General features: G+C 40.5%; 1 protein-coding gene across 2 annotated transcripts in view; it reads left to right on the top strand.

Moving 5' to 3' along the window:
* The window catches only part of ELP3 (elongator acetyltransferase complex subunit 3), a 97,354-nt gene that overhangs the window by 54,620 nt on the left and 22,604 nt on the right, over window positions 1-20,130 (top strand). The window contains exons 11-13 of one of the 2 annotated variants that reach the window (XR_015798151.1): window positions 6,521-6,611; window positions 8,848-11,963; window positions 12,738-12,779. Coding sequence is in view for 1 of the 2 variants with exons in the window: in XM_007435118.4 (XP_007435180.1) it covers window positions 6,521-6,611; window positions 8,848-8,913; window positions 12,738-12,965 (385 nt within the window). In the remaining variant the exon portion in view is untranslated. Of the gene's footprint in view, window positions 1-6,520; window positions 6,612-8,847; window positions 11,964-12,737; window positions 12,966-20,130 lie in introns of those variants that run through there. The other variant, XM_007435118.4, reaches the window with a different exon arrangement.

Genomic DNA, 20,130 nt, shown 5'->3' with positions numbered 1-20,130 from the left:
TTAATTTAGGTTGCTTCTGGGAATCTGGCCCTTTAACCATCCCTCACTTCCCTGAAAGTAACTGGCTGTGCTGTACTTGTCCTGCCTGTCATCGTCCACTTCAAATTCTCATCACAAATATCAAGCCATTACATGTGATTCAGGATGAATTCACACACCAGGCTAATTTTATGATAATTGTGGTTTGCGCTTGATAGCTCATCTATGCATAACTACTGGAGTCCGTCTCTGATGAGTCACCATAGATTGTGGCCACTTGCATCTCAGACAGATATTTGCAAATGAGCTTTTGAAATGGGGAAACTAAGCTGGGAAGGGTAACCAATGATGATCTGTAGCTATTCAGCAAATGAGGATTGGCCCCTAGGCAATAAGGAATAAGGGGCACACACAACAGACAAGCACATTGGGCAGCAGGGAATAGTATTGTTGCTTACTACTCTGTGGTGAAAGAGAGGATAAGTGAGCACTTTTTCCTGGATTGGCCCAGTAAAAGGAAATGTTCAGTTTCTAGACGAAAGATGAAGAATCTGTGACCTTCCATATCTTGCCGAATTGCAATTCCCTTGTAATTCCGGTGTGATCAGTAATATAAGATGATAGGAATTGCGGTCTCATAGTATTGGGAGGGCCACGCATTATCAATTCTTATACTACTGAACAATCGAATGATTGCCATTCATATGGCAGCCAGTGACCCAGAAATGGGTGTACTACTCACTTTTGTTTTAGCCAAAAGAAGGAATACATTGCTTTTCTTTAGTCAAGATATCAGTAAACACTGATAAACATTTCAGAATATTAAGCCCATGTTTATCACCACTGGGTTTCACCTCATGAGGGAAGGATATCCCATTTGTAATTGTCAACACAGAACGTTTCCAATAACAGCTGGTCTGCTTAAGGGTGGGAGTTAATAATAAGCAGCAATGTAATTATCAGGTAATTTGTCTTTGCCTGTCAGATGGTTGAAACCATTTTTAGGGGACTACCAGGAATGTTTGTTTTAAGATAGCGTCTTCAAAGCTTGGCTTCCATTAAAGGAACCAGTGAGGCTCTAGATCAATCAGTCAGAAGAGCATCCCGTTGTTGGTCTTGTGGAACATCTTTCTTGAACTTGGTGCTTTCTGGTTATGTTATACTATACCTTTTACGACACCATTAGTGGTGATAACTGGGAATGCATGAATAGGGAAACATCAGTAGCAAAGACTCTCTTAGGTTAGGGGGGGGCTTCTATTTTTTTGACATAAAAGCTGCCCTGTACCAGCTAAATACATGTGGTCCACAGTTTAAGAACGAGTTCCGTTCCCAAGGTCTGTTCTTAATTTGTACGTAAGACCGAACAGTATTATTGTATAATACTGTATAAGTTATATTGTGTAATGAACTCAAACCATTGTATTTTTAACTTGAATCATTGTGTATTTAACTCAAATTTTGCTGCAGCAGGCTCTGTTCTTAAACTATGGGTCGTCTGTAACCCAGGCATTCTTAACCCAGGGGTATCTGGGTTTACCTGGATTTCTGGGTTACCTGGGTTTCTTTCTTAAGCAGAGGCAGAAGGAGTACTCCATTCTTAAATGTTCATTTGTAATATTGTCATACCCAATCAGCCTTACCTACCATGTGGTTTCTGACTTGATATCTTGCCTTGTTGAAAACATTATTAGAAGAATCTTTGGGCAGATAGACTTCAGCAAATTGACCTGTGGCATTCCAAGCTATCTTTGCTGATGGAAAATTCAGCAAGGACTTAAGCATTGCCTTTGACATCAGTAGATAGAGAGAATGGAGATTCGTTTTCACACTCTTAAAATTGACCGTATTTTGCATATATGTGTATGCTGATGAGCCTTGAGTCATATCCCCTTCTTATGCAGAAGCTCAAATATGTTTCACAGCAGATGGCTACCCAGTGCCTTTGGGTCCGCCGGTATATTGTGTCACTGTTCCAGAGATGATAGACTTGCTCATTGGATACTGCTATGTAGGCTACATGCTAGGGTGCAAGAATGGTTTTATTGACATCCCTGTGGTGAATCGTGCAACAGCCTGGCCTTCCGCAGTATTTTGGTAATTGGAAAGAAGCACAGCTCTCTGATGGCTGTCCCTGTTCTAACGTGCCTAGATGGAAATTGCATTCTCCTCCAGTGTGTCCTTTAGCTGGAGCAGGGAAGTGCTTATTGACTCTTAACTGCTACCGCCTGAAGACTGTTAATGTCTGTTGACTAGATGAGGTTATATTTACTCCCAGGACCCAGCTGAATAAATTAATGAGTGAGCTAATTATTATTGTGTTCTGGGGAGAGGATAGGCTAGTGGTTGATGTAGGAGAGAGCAGGGGGTGAGTGAATTAAGCCCCAGTGTGCCAGCGGGTGGAGAATCTGTTGTGATAATCTGCCTCACCCTATCACCATCAAGTCTGCCTCTTTTTCCTCTAACATTCCCAACTTTTGTAGAGTCCCCAGATCTTTATTCTTCATTTTCCTTGCAATAAGATAGCAGTTTTCATCCAGGCATACTGGAACTTAGGAGAAAGTTTGAGAAATGCTACTTTTTCCACTTTGCTTCCTCTTACACCTCTTGAACCTACCCTCTCACATGTACCACCTCTTCCCCCAAAAAACTTCTAGCATCTCTCTCTCAGGTAACTTTTTCTGTGAAATGTCTGACCCCATAGTTCTCATCTCCAACCAAAAGAAAGCCAGATAGTCATAGCATTATATCCACAAGACGATGTTTATGTCTCTGGTCCAGGCTAATTTTCCTGGAAAAGTACTTTAAATGAAGTGAGAGGTAATAACTCTCCTATCTCCCACTATAATAACCAGTTCTATTGCGAAAGTGTAATTTCCTTCACTTTTTTCCCCACTAGACTAGCAACTGAATTGGGACATGTGACCCGCTATCAGATTTCACTGAGGGGCCTCCTCTTAGTGACTCTTCTACCATATTCATTTTTTCCTTTTCAGTTTCCTCCCTCTGCTATGCCAGTCACCTTCTACTTGATCAAAGCCTATATTTAGATTTCAGTTCAGCTCTTTATATTATTTATTGCATTTATATCCTGACTTTTCTCTAAAATCTCAAAGCAGAATACCAGCAAGGGAGAGGAATTCTTCCTTCACTTGATCCCCATAGCAATAGCCCTGTGAAGTAAGTTTGACTGAGAACAAATGGCCCTGTGATCTGTTTTGTCAGGCTGAGGATTTGAACCTGGGTCTTGGTCTAAGCTTACCACCTGAATTATTACACAGCAATGGTTCTTTAATTATCTGTGTCTCTAGCACCTGTGGATTTTTTTGCCTCAAAATATAAAAATGGTCTCAAACTTTTTTGTAGTGGGTTAAACAAATTCTTGAATCTCAAGCCTGTGAATGGCTGCTAATAATTGTGACAGTGTGATATTTCTGTGTCCAGAGGCAGTGCCTTTCAGTGTTTCTCAACCTTAGGTTGTGCATCAGTTATGCCCTTTCCTGGATCAGGATGCCCTTTGAACAATCACTCATGCCCTTGTTATCTCCCAGATAGACTACTGCAATGCACTCTACATAGGGCTACCCTTGAAGAGTATCCGGAAGCTACAGCTGGTCCAGAATGCGGCTGCGCGGGCTATTTTTGGAGCCCCGAGAAGGGCCCATGTAACACCGTTGCTCCGCGAGCTGCATTGGGTACCAGTTTGCTTCCGGGTCCAATTCAAGGTGTTGGTTATTACCTTTAAAGCCCTATATGGCATGGGGGCAGGTTACCTCAGGGACTGCCTCTCCCCTATGTCTTCAACCCGTCCCACCCGATCGCACAGAGAGGGCATGCTTCGGACCCCCTCAGTAAAAGAACTCCGACTAGCGGGGTCCAGAAGGCGGGCCTTCTCTGCGGTAGCCCCCGCTCTTTGGAACATTCTGCCCCCAGAGGTGCGATTGGCCCCCTCACTCCTGGCCTTCCGAAGGGCCTTGAAGACCTGGTTCTGCCACTTGGCCTGGGGCAGGGAGGGAATACTTCAAGCAGGAGGATGGCTAGCCCCATAGTGGCCAGCTCTCCGCAGCCTGATTTTCCATCTTCTTGGATCTTCCTTTTTTTAGTATTGTTTTAAATTTTGGATGTATTATGTGTTTTAGATATATTTATAGTATTAATGTTTTCTGTAAGTCGCCCAGAGTCCCCTATTGTGGGGGAGATGGGCGGGGGAGAAATCCAATAAACAAACAAACCTTGGCAACTTTAAGATGTGTGAACTTCAACTCCCAGAAATCCCCAGCCAGGTTTGCCAAGGTTGAGAAACACTAGCCTAGCTAATGGGGATAAACAATGGGGAAGGATACGTATAAGCTTTCTGGAGGCATTTAATTGGCCACTTTGGGAACCAAACTTTGATTCAATGGATCTGTGGATCTAAATCAACAGCACTATTTTTGTGTTCATAGTTCAATTATTGTTGCCAGACTCAGCCTAAATATAGTCTAGGTGGACAGGAAACAGATGGCAGCAGGCGAAGTGACATTATCATTTTAGATCCTAATCCTTCTCCAAAAGAAAGAATGTATCATATTTGGAATTATCCCATATTATCTGGATTATTTCTCTGTAGGACATTGCATTAGCTCTCAAGAAGGTCAACCTGCAAAGGGAGCACTCAAAGGTGTTAAATTAGGGACAGGCCACATTTTTCTGTCGACTGTGTTCCTTCAGGATAATCTATTAAGGGCTGAAGCAAATAATGAATGGTTCCAAACCCAGAAGTAATTAGGGACAATCATTCTTCCTGTGATAGCCTCTTTTTTCTCCATCTGGCCCCCTGGTTTTTGGTTTTTTGTTTTTTTCTCAACATTCCTAATTGGTAGTAAAGTGAGAGTTAGGCATGTTCCGTTCTTTTCTTAGATCCAGGGTAGTATTTCTCAACTAGAAGGTATGGAAAGCTTTCACAAAGTGATTGCAAAGAATTACCCACTTGGCCATTGATGTTGGAAGAATTCCAGTGTTACTCTCTTGGGGCTAATGAGCTTAAAGGTTACAAGAAATAAGTATAATCAGGATACAAATGTAGACAGTTGCTTGATGTTGGCATGTGGCACAATATGGCCACCTGTTGTCCTCTAGAAGAGAGAAAATCTCTGACTCTCCAGATATTTATGGACTACAACTCCCAGCATTCCTCAACATTGGCCATGCTGGATAGATTTTTTTGGAAAGTAAATGACCACATATTCACCACTCCTACAGCGTCTTAATGGCCACATATTTCCCACTCATGCTCAATATAAATACATTGAACCTAGCACATTTAAAACATATCCTTTCTTTTCTCGATGATCTCTTTTCTAATATATTCTCTCTTCTTCAGTTTGTATTTACTTTGTGTGCCACAACATAGCCAACTGTACCAAAGCATCTCTTCTCTATCTGCCAGCTTTCCAGCTAAATAGTAAGAAAGAGACATAGTTCCTCTGCCTGTCCCAGATGGCACCAGGGCCATCTTCAGGGAGGGTCAAATTCTGCAAGATGGCAGGCATGGTGTCACAAAACTCAAACACACCAAAGGGATTCCCTCCCTCCCTCTCTGTCACATACACAAACACACACACACACACTGGGACCCCCCTGCCCTGGTTTGTCTTGCTATCACACCTGCTACTGCTGTGGGGCAGCTTCCTTTTTTCCTTCAACCTCATAAGTACAGCTGGACAGACCTATAGAATGAAGCTACATTGCAGTATAGCTTTTAAGAGACCCTCAGGAGCTGCCAATTCAAGAGATTATCATATCACATTATGCAGTTCTTTAGATCATTCTTTTTAATTAAAAACACAAAGAACCTTAATACAGGTAGTTATGATTATTTGTTTAATGACCATTCAAAGTTATAATAATGCTGGAAAAAGTGACTTATGACTGGTCCTCACACTTACGACTGTCCCAGTGTCCCAGTGATCATGTAATCAAAATTTGGGCACTTGGCAGCTGACATGTATTTATGATGGTTACATTGTCCCGGGGTCACACGATCACCATTTGCGACCTTCCCAGGGGGCTTTGGACAAGCAAAGTCCATGGGGGAAGGTGGATTCACTTAATGACCATGTGATTCACTTAACGACTGTGACAAAAAAGGTCATAAAATTGGGCGTGCCTCACATAACAACCGCATCACTTAACGCTGGAAGTTCTAGTCTCAATTGTGGTTGTAAGTCAAGGACTACCTGTAAATGGACTCTGGGTTCAAAGATTTTCAGAAATCCTGCCATGTTTGAATTTTCCTGACATCAACGTAACTGTACTGCAGAAAAATGAGCTGCCACAAGTATATTCATCTGGGCATAGTGGCAGACAAAGCAAACTCTTAGGCAGGTATCAGAGAATAATGAGGAACAGCACCAGAACAACACAGGGATGAAGTCCTGCTGGGCCTGATTCAACCAAGTAGTAGTACACAAAAAACTGTTATATTTTTATATTTCAAGTGCTGATGATTAATGCTTTGAAGTTGTGTTTTGGTTTAATTGGGGGGATCTATTTCTTGCAGGGATATCCCAATGCCTTTAGTCACTTCAGGAGTGGAACATGGTAACTTGAGAGAACTTGCTTTGGCCAGGATGAAAGACTTAGGAACAGAGGTAAAATATATAATTTCATTCAGTGTTTCTTGTGTCTACTCTTATCTGTGCCAAGTATGACTTGATTTGCAAGATACCCATTTTCTCCTGGCATGGAGGCCAGAGTACAGCCATAGAGATCCTTGAAGAAGGAATAGCTACAAATGGTGGAATGATCTTATTTCTCTGGAGGGGTTGATAATAGGCAGCCTGAAGTTCATCAAAACAATCACTGCATTAAAATTGTTATTATCTCATCATTGTGATAGAGAAGTAGGCTCCATCCTGCTGACTAATTTCAAACACACAGAACTGACATGTAGGAGAGCTATGCTTCTGATTCTACCTAAATTAATAATCCCCATTCAGATAAGTGGGGGGGGAGGGGAGATGAAGGGGATATAAACCATATCATATCTGGATGCCTCATGAACAGTCATAATGAATGGTTCATATTACATATGAAAAGGCCTGTCTGGAATCAGCCAAAGACAGGAGCTGGCATGAATGTGGCAATTTCTGTCTTCAGGATAAGGTAGCCATGTAGTTGTTTTATAAAGGGCTATTCTGTATTTCCAGGTATATTAGATAACAGTCCTGTCTGAAGATCTCCTATATTTAGATGGCTGTTCTTTAGAGCTTGAGCTACACAAAGACAGTACATAAGCTCTTAGGACTCAAGGGATTTGGGTGAAATGCCACCATTTATATTTGTTCATGGAAAAGGGCTTTTAAATCTTTTTTTCTCTGTTGAGCAGAACTCATTGTTGCTTGTCCCCCTTTGGTGTATTTAATGCATTTATAAAAGATAGGAATAAATAACCATTTGGGCCAGAAGTACAGTACATTTGGAACATTGAGAGCATATGGTGGAAGCCCCCCCCAAAATTGGCCATAATAGGAAACTGCTAGAGTAGACATGGCCAATCTCAAAAAGCCAAATTGTCTAACAAATGAGTGGGACCTTTGTGAAGCCTGAAGGCATTGCTTCAAATCAGTGATGTTGACAGAAGCTGCTGCTTTGTAGTATGCCAGGATCCTATTTATTTATTTTTCGATTTTAAATGTTGGGTACGATAGGGAGCCTAGAGGACATCAAAGGGAGAAGTTTGGAAGCGTCTTGGTGCCCATGAGCACTTAGATCCTATTCCTGCTACAGAGGAATTCGTCACATTTTACCTTGTGTGTTCAGCTGAGAAGCTTGCATTTTGAGTGAGTTGCAGTAACAGAACAAACAAAAACTTTAATTATTATTAGTCTAAATTAGCCAGGATTAAGATGAATATCCTGGGTAAATCAAAAAATATTTACACAATACCTAAAGGATATTCAGATTCACATCACGCTTGCTACTGTAGAAGAAGAATGATGAATGCTATTACTCTTACTTCCAATGAGAATCCCTTGAAGAAGATTGTCATTGCCAAACAGGTTCATTTGAGAATGGCTGAGCTTAGGAGTTTTAAATGGCTTTAAGGTTAAAACCAGTACTTGATCTGTGCTTAGAAATGAGTTGTGAGCTAGATGCTTTATAGATCAGATCACACGTAACCTAGAAGTTTTTGGATTACAGTTCTCTTAAACTGTCATCTAAAGTTATCCTGCTAAGCTTGACGGGAATTAAACATATGTTTCCTGTCCCATTTTAATGTAATCTCACCCAGAATAGACAAGGTATCTTTCATCATGTTTGAAAGTTTATTGACCCTAAGCCTTTCTTAGAGAAGCATGCCAGATTTCAACCCCTAATCCTTCATGGAAAGCAAACTCTACATTTGTGGCAAATTGTTCAGGAGTTTCTCTATCTACATTGCTTCAAATTAGCATGATCACCACCCCTGCTTCAGTCCTCATTTTTTCCAGTGTAAAGCATAATCAACATTGTTATCTCATATTCAATGAGAAATTTCTCCAAACCTTGCTGGGTTTTTTAATATCAATTGGTACATTTCTTCATGAGATGCAGATGCTGAAGGAAACCAGTGTCTGTTAATACATGCAATGGGTGGGCTTTTATTTTATATACCAGGCTTTCCTTCCTTTTTTTCCAGAGATGTATTAGGAATGGATAAGTAAGCATTTTTATTTTTAAATCTCTCCTTCGTATTGTCCTCTTAAGTCTATTTCAACTTAATTTTAAACTCTGGAGAAAGTGATGGTGATGGCAATATTCCTTAGCCTACATATGCTTCCTGTTGTAATTGTTGTCTGTCTCTTCTTATCTAAAGCTTTGTATGTCTTTTACTTACCTATCTAGTGCCGTGATGTGAGAACAAGAGAAGTTGGAATACAAGAGATACATCACAAAGTGAGACCCTATCAGGTGAGCGTTGTTTTTTCTGAACAAGATTTGCTCTCTGTGTGTGGGTGGGTGTTTAAAAAAAGAACTTGACACCCTCTTATAGAAGTTGAGATAGGGAGAAATACTTATCTTTAACTCTGTTCCCAAAGTAAAAAGAATCTGCCTCTTATCAAACCAGATCAGTAGTCTAAACAACTTTGAATGTATCTTGAATAAAACATCTCAGCCAGCGATTCTCAGCTGGTGGTACATGTACCATCAATGGAAAGTGAAACTGAACCAATTTAGGTGGGATGCAGATAAATGTCCATCTGAGGAGAAAAGGCACAACTGCATCTCCTGATTCATTCTGCCTGACCATGGCTCACCCAGCTTTTTGTCCAGCCCATCCATTCCTACTCTTGCACATCCTCATCACCCTTACAACCCCTGGAAGAAAGAAGAAAAATCATGCTTACCTTACATCTGCCAGAACTTGAAATGATGCTGCTGTGGGTTTGCATTGGCCATGGAGCCTGTTGCTAGACTAGGGAGTTGAACAATTGCCACTTGGCACCTTAGCAGCAGCAGAGGCCATCAGAAGAAGTGAAAGGCAGTGTGTCATTCCTCTCAGTAAGGCAACTGGCTTATCTCACATCTATCCCATAACTCTCCCCCTTTCTTTTATAAGTTATCTTAAGGACTAATCTTGGTATTGGCCCATGCATGCCCATCGACAGGAACCCAAATGCTCTCCTTTCCCACAGGGCAAAGATTCATAGAGCATTGATCCTTTCCTGTGACTTTAATAGCTGCCTTCCAGGTAGAAATTTTACTCTTAGCAGCTTATAATAGGGGAGGTAGTGCTGGCTGAACTTCTGTCTTATCCATTATGATTTTCCTAAAGCCATTTTTTAGTATCTGAGAGAATCCAACAGGAAAAAGTTAAGCTGGGAGACTTGTATCCAATTCTTTGTTCTCTTACCTTTTTACTTCTGGTGGGGTCCAGGTTCTTTGGCAGATGCAGTTGTAGATGCAAAAGGTTGAGAACCATTGGTCTAACCTGCATGAGGGTCACCTTATTAGCAAAAATGATTCAGTTTTTGTATAAACAAATTTGTTCAGGGGAAAAAAATCACTTCAGCAAATAAAATTAGCATAAGTCAAATAAACATGTTTCCAAACATCTCAGCCAATTTATAGGCTCAGAAAATTATTTTCCAGTTCAAAAAGCATGTTTATCCATAATTGGATCTGAGATAGAAAACATTCTGTTAACATTCCAGAAAGCTGTGAAAACGGTGCTTTTCCAGAGAGCCCTTCAGGGCAGACAGTGCTATTTAATTGGAGGCAACTGCTTGGGGGGTTATATTATATATATATATATATATATATATATTATGGCTACATGATGTTGCTTTGTGGTATGTTTTTATGAGATGAAAGTTGCCTAGAATCTTTCAGTGAGGCAGCATGCAAATATATGTTAAAATGATACAATAAACATGCTGAAGTATAATATAATATAATCAGCTTACCTTTTGTTTCTAGCTACTTATTCCAGGAAGAACCATGGAACTCTTTGATCAGTTCCTGGAGGTAGTCTGAGATCAGACAAATTGAGGAGGAATCCAGATAAGATGCTGTGGCTATGGAAGCTGACCTTTCTGAATGGAGGTGTCTGTTTTGTGCTAAGTGAGGAGGCTTAGGTGGCAGCAGAACCCTAGAATGATTCTTACTAGCTTCAGCTGATAAACTGGCTGCAGAGGGAGAGGGCCAATTTGTACTAGTGGCTTTCAAGTTGAACATTTCAATATGCTCATGATGGGACTGCCTTTGAAGAAGGCTTGCAGAACTTCAGGTATTGCAAAATGTGGCCACTTGAATATTGGTGGTACGGCCATCAGGCTATATGACAGATAAACATTACCAGTTGAACTAGTGCCAGTGTATTGGCAGCTAAGTTAAACTGCAAGTTTTAGCTTCTAATATCTTACATATTTAGACCTTTGGAAGAAGGCTAAAGTCAGGGGTGGACAATTGCAGACTGCATATTGCCCCCAGAGCTGTCTGAGATGCTGCTGCAATTTGGTTACAAACCTCCAAAAAGATGCAGCTGGTACAAAATATTGGTGGGACAGCATCACCAGTGTACAAAACACCTGTATTAAAGTCACTGCGCTGGTTACAAATAGGTGTCTGGATCCTTTGCAAAGTGCTGGTGGTTATCATTAACCTCCTACAGAGCACAACATCAGGATTCATCACACAACACCTTGTCAGAATTAAATCTACCTCTCCAGTCTAGTAATTTATAGAAAGCCTTTGAGAGTTCCCCCTCCATGTGAGAAGTATGGGGTATAGACGAGATGACAAGATTTCTCAATCTTCCCCTGGAAGTATGTGTGATCCCAGGTTCCAACCCTACTTGCATTTTGAAAGCAAATTAAAACAGTTCTGTCCTATTGTGCTTTTAGCTCAAGATGATCAGGGGGTGCTATCATGGGATATTATAGCCAATGGATTATATTAATTAAAAGCAGCAGGGTTATTTTCCATTAGATGTTGGCAGGAAATAAAATTAAAACCTTTAAGCCCTAGATTATGCTTAAAACATTCAAATAAACTTAAGAAAGTCATAGCATATTTCCAACACTCTAGAAAATCCTCCTCAAATTATATGACATGGTCCCAAGTACATCACATCATCTTCTGCACCAAAATTTACACAGTATGCCCAAATGTATAATCAGATTATCAGAAGCAACAGCAAGAATTTATAACAGACTCTGTCAATATAAGCAGAAACAAGATAGAGTCTAAAGTTCAATACCCAGTATCAGTAGGGGTTCAGGAATTTGAGCAACAAAGCAGGAGCAAGGTGAAAAAATCTGGGCAGTCTCAGCAAGCATAGGTACAAAGCACAGATCATTGAAGAATAGGCTGTCACAGACATTGTCCTAGTGTTTGATTTCTCTCAAGCAGAGGCTTGTATAATGGAAATTCCTGGCCTCTACCCAGATGGAGTCACAGCTGATCAGAGTGGATGCAGAAAGGACTCCTTAACCTCATGAGAAAGAGAAGATCTCCAGGTGATGGGACAAGGCAGTTCTTACCAGTGCAAAACTCCAGAAGAGATACTGTAGGCCTGTCTTCAAGTGTTTCCTCTAGAGCAGCAACTGAACTAACCAACAATAACCAGTTAGCAATTAATGGGTTCATTTTGTGAAAACTTCCAGAAACTCCACAGTATTGGGGGTCAGAAGCATGGCACCAATCCCAGATTAGGGCTGGCCTGCATGTGGAGGGGCCCATGGTCTTCATGCCCTAGTGACTACTCCCATTTGTTTCTACATTGCTTATAATGCCAGAAGTGTTCAAAACCTACCTTAGAACCTACCTTAGTTCTAGGTTCTAAGAAGAGACATACTTGATCAGACCGGTAACAGATCTTTTATAACATTTTGTTCCCTCAGTGGCCAGCCACAAGCAAGAAATGTACATATGATGGCCAAGCACAAGCCTTCTGCATATATTCCCAGCAGAAGGGGTTGAGAGGTCACAAATGCTAAGGTCTCTGAGAAGTGTTCATGTGATTTTCTACAAAAGAAGTTTTCATTTAAAGTTTTTACTTCTGTGGAAGGACAATATTCACACTTTTGGGCTCTTATCTAGGGCTGTTAAAAATCTATCTATGGTGAACTGCACATTGTGAAACCATTTCACGCTCTTTTCTCCCCCTGCATGAACAATTGCCTGCATCACCATGAAATTGGCTTTGGTCCCTTTTGAGTGTTGCACAGTTGTTATTATTATAGTTGTCTGATATTCATCACCCTTGTGGCTCTTCTTTCTCTTCTGAGCAGGTTGAACTGGTCCGGAGAGATTATGTGGCCAATGGTGGTTGGGAGACCTTTCTTGCCTATGAAGATCCTGAGCAGGACATCCTGATTGGACTTCTACGTTTGCGAAAGTGTTCAGAGGAGACATTCAGAGCTGAGCTGAAGGGTGGGGTCTCCATTGTCCGGGAGCTCCATGTCTATGGGAGTGTGGTTCCTGTCAGCAGCCGAGATCCCTCTAAATTCCAGCATCAGGTATTTGCAGCTGATTAAACTGTAGCAGCAGCATATAGAAATAATGCCTTTGGTGCATATTGATTTTTGAGCTTTTGAATAGGGTATCGTTTTATAATCAATATAAAAGTAAGTAAAGTCTCCTTTGAGTCAAGCTGAACTTATAGACATGACTAGATAATTCTCTTGGCAATAAGATGGAAATGGCTGGTCACTGCATTCTTCTAGGGGTACTTTTTCAACTTCCTAATCTAGCCAACAGCTGTGATATTTCCTGGCAGTTTCCTATCAAAATACAAATTAGGTCCATTTCTATTTAGTTTTTTGACATCAGCCAAGATTGGCTACATACTAGCAACTAATTAGGTCTTTTTAACAGTAGCATTATTTGCATTCTAGTATTAAAAAAAAAAGATGTTATTTCAATAATGTTTGCGTCCCTGTAGCCTGTTTCTTTCAGTGCTGCTTGCTGTGTCTACTAAACATGCTAGTCTCCTCTGCTACAGTTTCTTTTGAATTACTGTATACTTCTTTGCACAGTGCTTACAGGTAGAACACTAGCAGTTACTACCCAAGTGTAGAGAAATGATGGCCCCTGAAGAAAAGTGAAAAAAATGGACAAAAAAAGAATTTCCCTTTTTTTTTTTTTTTTGGTCAAGTTTTGCGGTGGAAAAATCAGAAATACTTTAAAAATATATATAAGTATGATTTTTTCTCTTGGGTTGAGTAAAATGCCTTTTACATCAAGTTTTAAACAGGCTACATAATGTAAACGTTTCTCAGTAAGACAGTTTCTACAGCTTGAGAGAATGATGATTCCTGGATATTCTGTTCAGTGTTTTCAGTGCTATAAAATTTAATTCTATATCCAAATCTGGTCCTTAATAGTGAAATTACATGTTATATTCTTGTATAACAACTTCAGAATTAAAGTACATGGGCATCTGTAGCAGTAATACTCACCCTCTGCAATATTGATACATTAGCAGTTTTATTTTTACAGACATCAAGGCTGTTCTTTACAGGCATATTTTGCAGAGAATCCCTACTTAAGAGTAGGCACTTCTATCCTGCTAAGTAAGGCTAGAGAGCTGTTACCAGTCAGTGCCAATAGCACAGAGCTAGATATACTAATGACCTCATGCAGTATAAGACAGAAAGCTTGTAAACTGAGGGTTGCAGTGTGTTTTATATAACTGAAAGCATCTTTTTGACCCCAACTTCATCCCACAAGTGCTCAAAGAACCACTAAGGCTAAAATCTAATTAAAAATTACTGTAGACCAACAGCAAGATTTAAAATCAGAACAACTAAAACTTCAGCAATTAGTACCATGGGTCAATAATAATAATACACAAATATATTAATAATACAAGTCTAGGACCGTGAACCTCCTGGGTGCAAACTTCAGAAATCAGATGCCATAATATTATTCCACAGCACCACCTGCTTCCCTCCAGGTGAGAACCCAGAGGGAAGTATAATTTGAAGTATTCAGTTTCCTCTATAGAGACTTGAAGACAAAGTATCTGAAGGCTATTAACCAATTCAAAACTTTCTGCCAACTGAATATTCCCTGTAAGATTGCAACTCTGAGTTATCTTTGCCACTAGTGGCCAAGCACAGTTAGAGTTGGAGAAGGGCTTTGTGTAAAATTACTTCCCCCACAAGGAAGTAATACACATAGAATTAATTGTTGGAGCATCTCATTGATATGTGTCAATATTTCTTATGGATCTATTCCACTCTTTTGTAATTTGATATTCTCCAAATGTCTTCAACTACAGCTGCCATAATTCTCTGCCATAGGTGAGACAAAGCTAGGTTATATATGTTTGTGTGTGTGTGTGTATGCACGCACATGTGCACCTTCAGGTCAGCATTGACTCCTGGTGACTGCCTGGATGAGCCCCTGCAGTTTTCTTGGCAAGATTTTGGAAGTGGTTTGCTACTGCTTTCTTCCTAGGCCTGAAAGAGAGGGACTGGCCAAGGTCGTCCAGCTGGCTTTGTGCCTAAGGCAGGGCTAGAACTCATGGTCTCCCAGTTTTTAGGATGGTGCCTTAACCCCTACACCAAGCTGGCTCTTGTATATATGCTTACTTGACCTATAATTTGGCTTTGCTGAAGGGACTGCTCAGCCTATCTATTTCTGGATTATAAATAGACTTTGCAGGGATGGTCTTCTCTATTTACATTTTTGTTATGGCACTAAAACTAGTGTATTGGTGAGGATATTTCCAGCTTAATTTTCTCCCTGACATTCTGTTTTTTTGGGCAGTGGAAAATTCTTTTTGCATGCTGGTTCATTCAACTGTAGGGGAGCCTCCACTTATAGCCTGATTATGTTGACAAGACCCAGATTGCCTCATGTCAAGCCCAGATATGATTGGGCTTGGAACATCCATGGAATAAATTCTTGCCATGGTAAATGTGTATTTTCAAAATGCATTTTTAGTGCATTTCCTTCCACTTCCTTTACCTCAGTCATCTGCCACATGGGCTGTGCAACTGCCTCCTCTTACTGCTTCCCCCCGCAATAAATGAAATACAGCTAAGGAAATATTAAATTAAGTGCCTCTTGAATATGATCATTAGTTGGCCATCTTTGAGTTTTTAGCCGGAATGGAGAAATTATCAGCGTGTACTTTATATACCTAATGTTTTAGGTTAAAGTCATTGTGGTTTAAAAAGGTGTTTCGAAGCGTTCTTTCTTGGCTGTATGTGCATCAGAATGTGACTTCTGTTTGATAGTAATAACCCTGGGCAATGAGGCAGCAGCAATAGAGAATGGGGGAAGGGAGCAGAAAATGAATTCTTACTTCCCGAAAGTGAAATTTCAAAAGCCAGGAGTCGGAAAGTGGTTGACGCACATGGAAGACAAGAGGGTGAAAAATCAATTGGATAAAGCTAGCACTAACGAAGTGAAATAGATTGGAAACGAGGTCGTGGGTACATGACGCACAAAGATGGGCTGGAGGAACGTAGCTGCGGTACCCCAGAAATAACACTATTTTTCTTCCTCTCCCCTCCCACGTTTGGCATTCCTAGGGCACAGTAGAATACGTTATAGCAGATAGGTCATGTAAGGCTGTATTAATTTATGGATAGATCTTGAAAAAGAACGGACTGCATTCTTTCCACAGACCCTTTTATCTGCACCAGCCCATTCCTGCTGGTACAACTAAGCAACAGAAAAAGGTGTTGGGCAGAATTGCTTCAACAGCACAGTTCTTCCTGGGCTTCCTTGGCCAGCTGTTTTGACTATTGCTCTGCTGCCAAGTCACCATCTCTTTATAAAAGGAAAAAAGTTGACATAACTCTCTGCCATCTCATTTTACATAATCATAATCTCACTGTGAAATCGACAAATATACCAATACCAAAGATGATTGGACTCTTCCCTCCCACCCCGACTCCAAAACTATCAATCTGTCTTTCAGTTAGCTCTCTTTTTCAGCCAGCTGAGCTGTCACATGCTCCATAATTTTTTAGAAAGTAAATTCCTACATGATTAGGCATTTCGGGATATGCTTTGGGCCACTGTTAAAGCTGGTTCAGTTTAAATAAAATAACTAAGCCCTTTGTGAACCAAACAATGTTTTGCTCTATTTTGTAAATTCAGTAAATAATGCAGGTGGAACTCTGATGTGTAATGATTTGAGGAGGTGGGAAATCAAGCTGTGTTATTAGGAGCATTTCCAAGCATTCCTTGAAATAGAGGACAGTATCAGGAACATGTAATTCTCTCTAGCTACCCTCTCTCTTCCATTTTCCACAAGATGACACTTTAAGGATCTGGAAATAGAGCATCCTCAGTCCTCTGGATAGCTTAATTCACCAATAGTAAGAATGGAAGACATAAGGCTCCCACCAAATATTCTAGCCCAGTATTTTGGCCTTTTCTCTTAGTTGATAATGGGAAGTAATAATGTTCAGGGAGACTTAGGTTTAAATCCATCCCAGCCATTAAAACTTATTGGGTGACTTGGGCCAGTCCAATCTGTCACACAAGGCTCTAGAGGGAAAAAAGAGGAGGATGGAGCACTACATACATCTTCTTGAGCTCTGGAAAGAAAGATGGGCACAAATGTAACTAATTTTGCCTGCCCCCTATCCTCTTCATCCTAGAAACATGTAGAACTATGCAATTTTACCGAGAAATAGAGCCTTTCATGACCATGGATGTTCCCCTGCCATGATTTCTCATCCACTTGATATGGTTGTCATGGTGAAAAGGCCTGAGGGAGCTTTGTAAAAATACATAGTTTTATTTTTGAAACCAGATTATATGTTCATAAATGTGACATGATGATTGTAACTACATTGTCTTTTAAAAGGCTTCCTTATCTGATAAGCCAGTCGCAGAAAATAATTGACCCTCTTATTACAGGTACATTTAAGAACTAAAATGTTTTTCTACAGTGCTTTTTAGATGCAATTCCTTCTGTTTTCAAGTTGGACTGCCCATCTTAAACTTGAAGATAAAACCACAAAAAATACTTCCTCAGATGCATAAAGGACTATTCTGTTCTGCAGCTATTTGTGGTTGACTAGATGAGAGGGAATAAAACAACACTGTAGGGAAATGAACTGGTGATTATGTTAGCATTGGTTATTGACAAATATCAGATTTGCATCCATTAATTCTTTTGTATGGAGAGTAGCTTGTTTGTCCTATACAGAATGAATTGCATGACTGGCAGTTGAATCATATGTCATATTATGAATGAAGCAAATGGAGCCCCAGTAGTGTAGATTGACATCATTGGATCCTGTAACACTGATACCAGAGTACACACAGGATGCTACCAGCTGAAATTTGGTTTTCTTACAGCGTTTGTTTCTACTGCATCTTTCTTAGATGGCCTGTATTGCTAGTGTGTTATCATTTGGGGTTGGGCGATTGTCTCTAAGAAAGTACATTAAGATCTATGAGTGGAAAGGCTTTTCCAAGATGAGTGGGATCTCCTATGTTTGTATTGGTTTTAGTTGAGAGATAGATGGGACAAGTAATGTTCTGTCATTTTGTTTTCTAAATCTCTCCTGTAGTAAGTTATTCTAGAGTACCAGCCTGGACTTGCTGATCTGCTTTTTCAATTCACTGGCTGGATATGACAGTTTGAGAAATACCCAATGTAAATTGCTGTGAATCTCTGCTTTATGGGTGGGCAGTTAATAGCCCACAACACACACACACACAAGTTCATACTGCCAAAATTAAGTGGCAAAATAGCCAAGGATGGAATTGGTTTGCCTCTCAGAAGTGTTCTGTTCCTACTTAGAACAAAAACTCAAAACAGCCACCCAAAGGCCATAAAAAAACTCAGCCCCATGCTCCTTCCAGTGGTATTACAACATCACCAGAGCACCTCTTGTGCTCCTTCAGAAGACTAAGGGACCAAGTTGTGGTTCCCAGCCTGGGGAAATTTCTTTCTTCTGCTCCTTCTGTTAAGTCTAAATAGCTACTGCTATATTCTAGGATGTGGCTATACATTTTGTGGAATTGTGGGCAAAAGCATCTAAATATGTATAGTAGTTAGTAGGATTTCAGTGGTATATAGAACATTTTTGCACCTTAGGCAGTTTCACAGTATTGTCCTGAACTTTAATTAATTACAAGGTTTCTATCCTAGTCTAGTCATAAATAACTCTGTAAGTATATACTATTCAATGTCTGAGTAAGCAACATTATACACAATGCAGAAAAACAGTAAGAAACAATACAGTGGAACCTCGGATTATGAACACCTCCGTTAACGAACTTTTCAGGTTACGACCAGCTCCAGCCGCAAAAATTTGCCTCGGTTTGCGAACTCCACCTCGGGGTACGAACAGGATACGCGGCCATTTTCCCTCCCGTGGCACGGTCCGCGGCCATTTTTCCGCCCCTGACACGTGGTCCACGGCCATTTTCCCACCCCTGACACATGGTCCACGGCCATTCTTCCGCCCCTGACACGTGGTCCGCGGCCATTTTTCCACCTCTGACACGTGGTCCGCGGCCATTTTCCGCCCCTGACACGTGGTTGTAGGGAGGGGGACTCTCCCTCCAAGCAAAAGCCACCTCCCTGTCCTCCACAGGCCAAAACGGATTAACGGTAATTACATTGAACCTTATGGGGAAATTTGCTTTGGTTTGCGACCAATTCAGGGTGCGACCAGAGTCACAGAACGAATTAAATTCGTAACCCAAGGTTCCACTGTATATAGAAAAAGCTAAAGACCAGAAAGAAAAGAAAATTTAACTGAATCTAGCTTATACTGAGACCATTCTTCATACCTTTCCACAACTTTCTATCCTTGCAAACCAACCTTGCTTCCACTATTTTTGTTTTTGGTGCTTTGTTCATGAAGTTGAGTTCCTCCAAAAGAGAGTGGTGATAAGATTAAAGAACAAAAGATAATATTTGACGTATGTATCAACATAGTTGGATACTGTCTAACATTCCTTGTAAATTGTTAGGATTCTCAGCCTAACAATCACTGGCATCATACTTCTAATGTCACTACATGCATGAAAGCTATAATTTGCATGAAATACATATTTATGTACCTGTCCATAAATACATTAAATAACCAAATCACATATCTTTGTCTTATTCTCTGATCAAACATCAAACCACTCATTAAACATTCCATTTATTCTCATGTATACATTTCATCATATTCAGCAATTAACCTTAAATTGTGGATTTGTGGATGACACCTTTGCAATTTGGAGTCAGGATGAAGAAGACCTAGAGAAGTTCCTGAACCACCTAAACAGCGTCCACCCCAATATACAATTCACCATGGAAAAAGAAGTGGACGGCCAACTTCCATTTCTAGACACGGTCATACGCAAACCAGACCTCAAATTAGGATACAAAGTCTACAGAAAACCTACCCACACAGACTGGTACCTACACAAAAACTCCAACCACCACCCACGTCAGAAAAGAGGCATTATCAAAACCCTCATGGATCGTGCCAATCGGATCTGCGAAACCCAATTCCTAAACCCTGAACTTAACCACCTTAATTGGGTCCTACAAGCGAATGGCTACTCCAAAAATGAAATAAAAAGAGCCATCAAACCAAGAAAGCAACATGCGACTGAAGAAGAAAAACAGCCACCCACCAACAAAGTATTTCTGCCCTATATCAAAGGGGTCACAGACCGCATGGGAAAACTGATGGAAAAACA

The sequence above is a fragment of the Python bivittatus genome, unplaced genomic scaffold (genome assembly GCF_059951505.1).
Source record: "Python bivittatus isolate LINGU-HERP-01145 unplaced genomic scaffold, Pbiv_v1 ctg000690_np1212, whole genome shotgun sequence".
NCBI classification, from domain to species: Eukaryota; Metazoa; Chordata; class Lepidosauria; order Squamata; family Pythonidae; genus Python; species Python bivittatus.
This window is presented reverse-complemented; position numbering and strand designations above follow the sequence as displayed.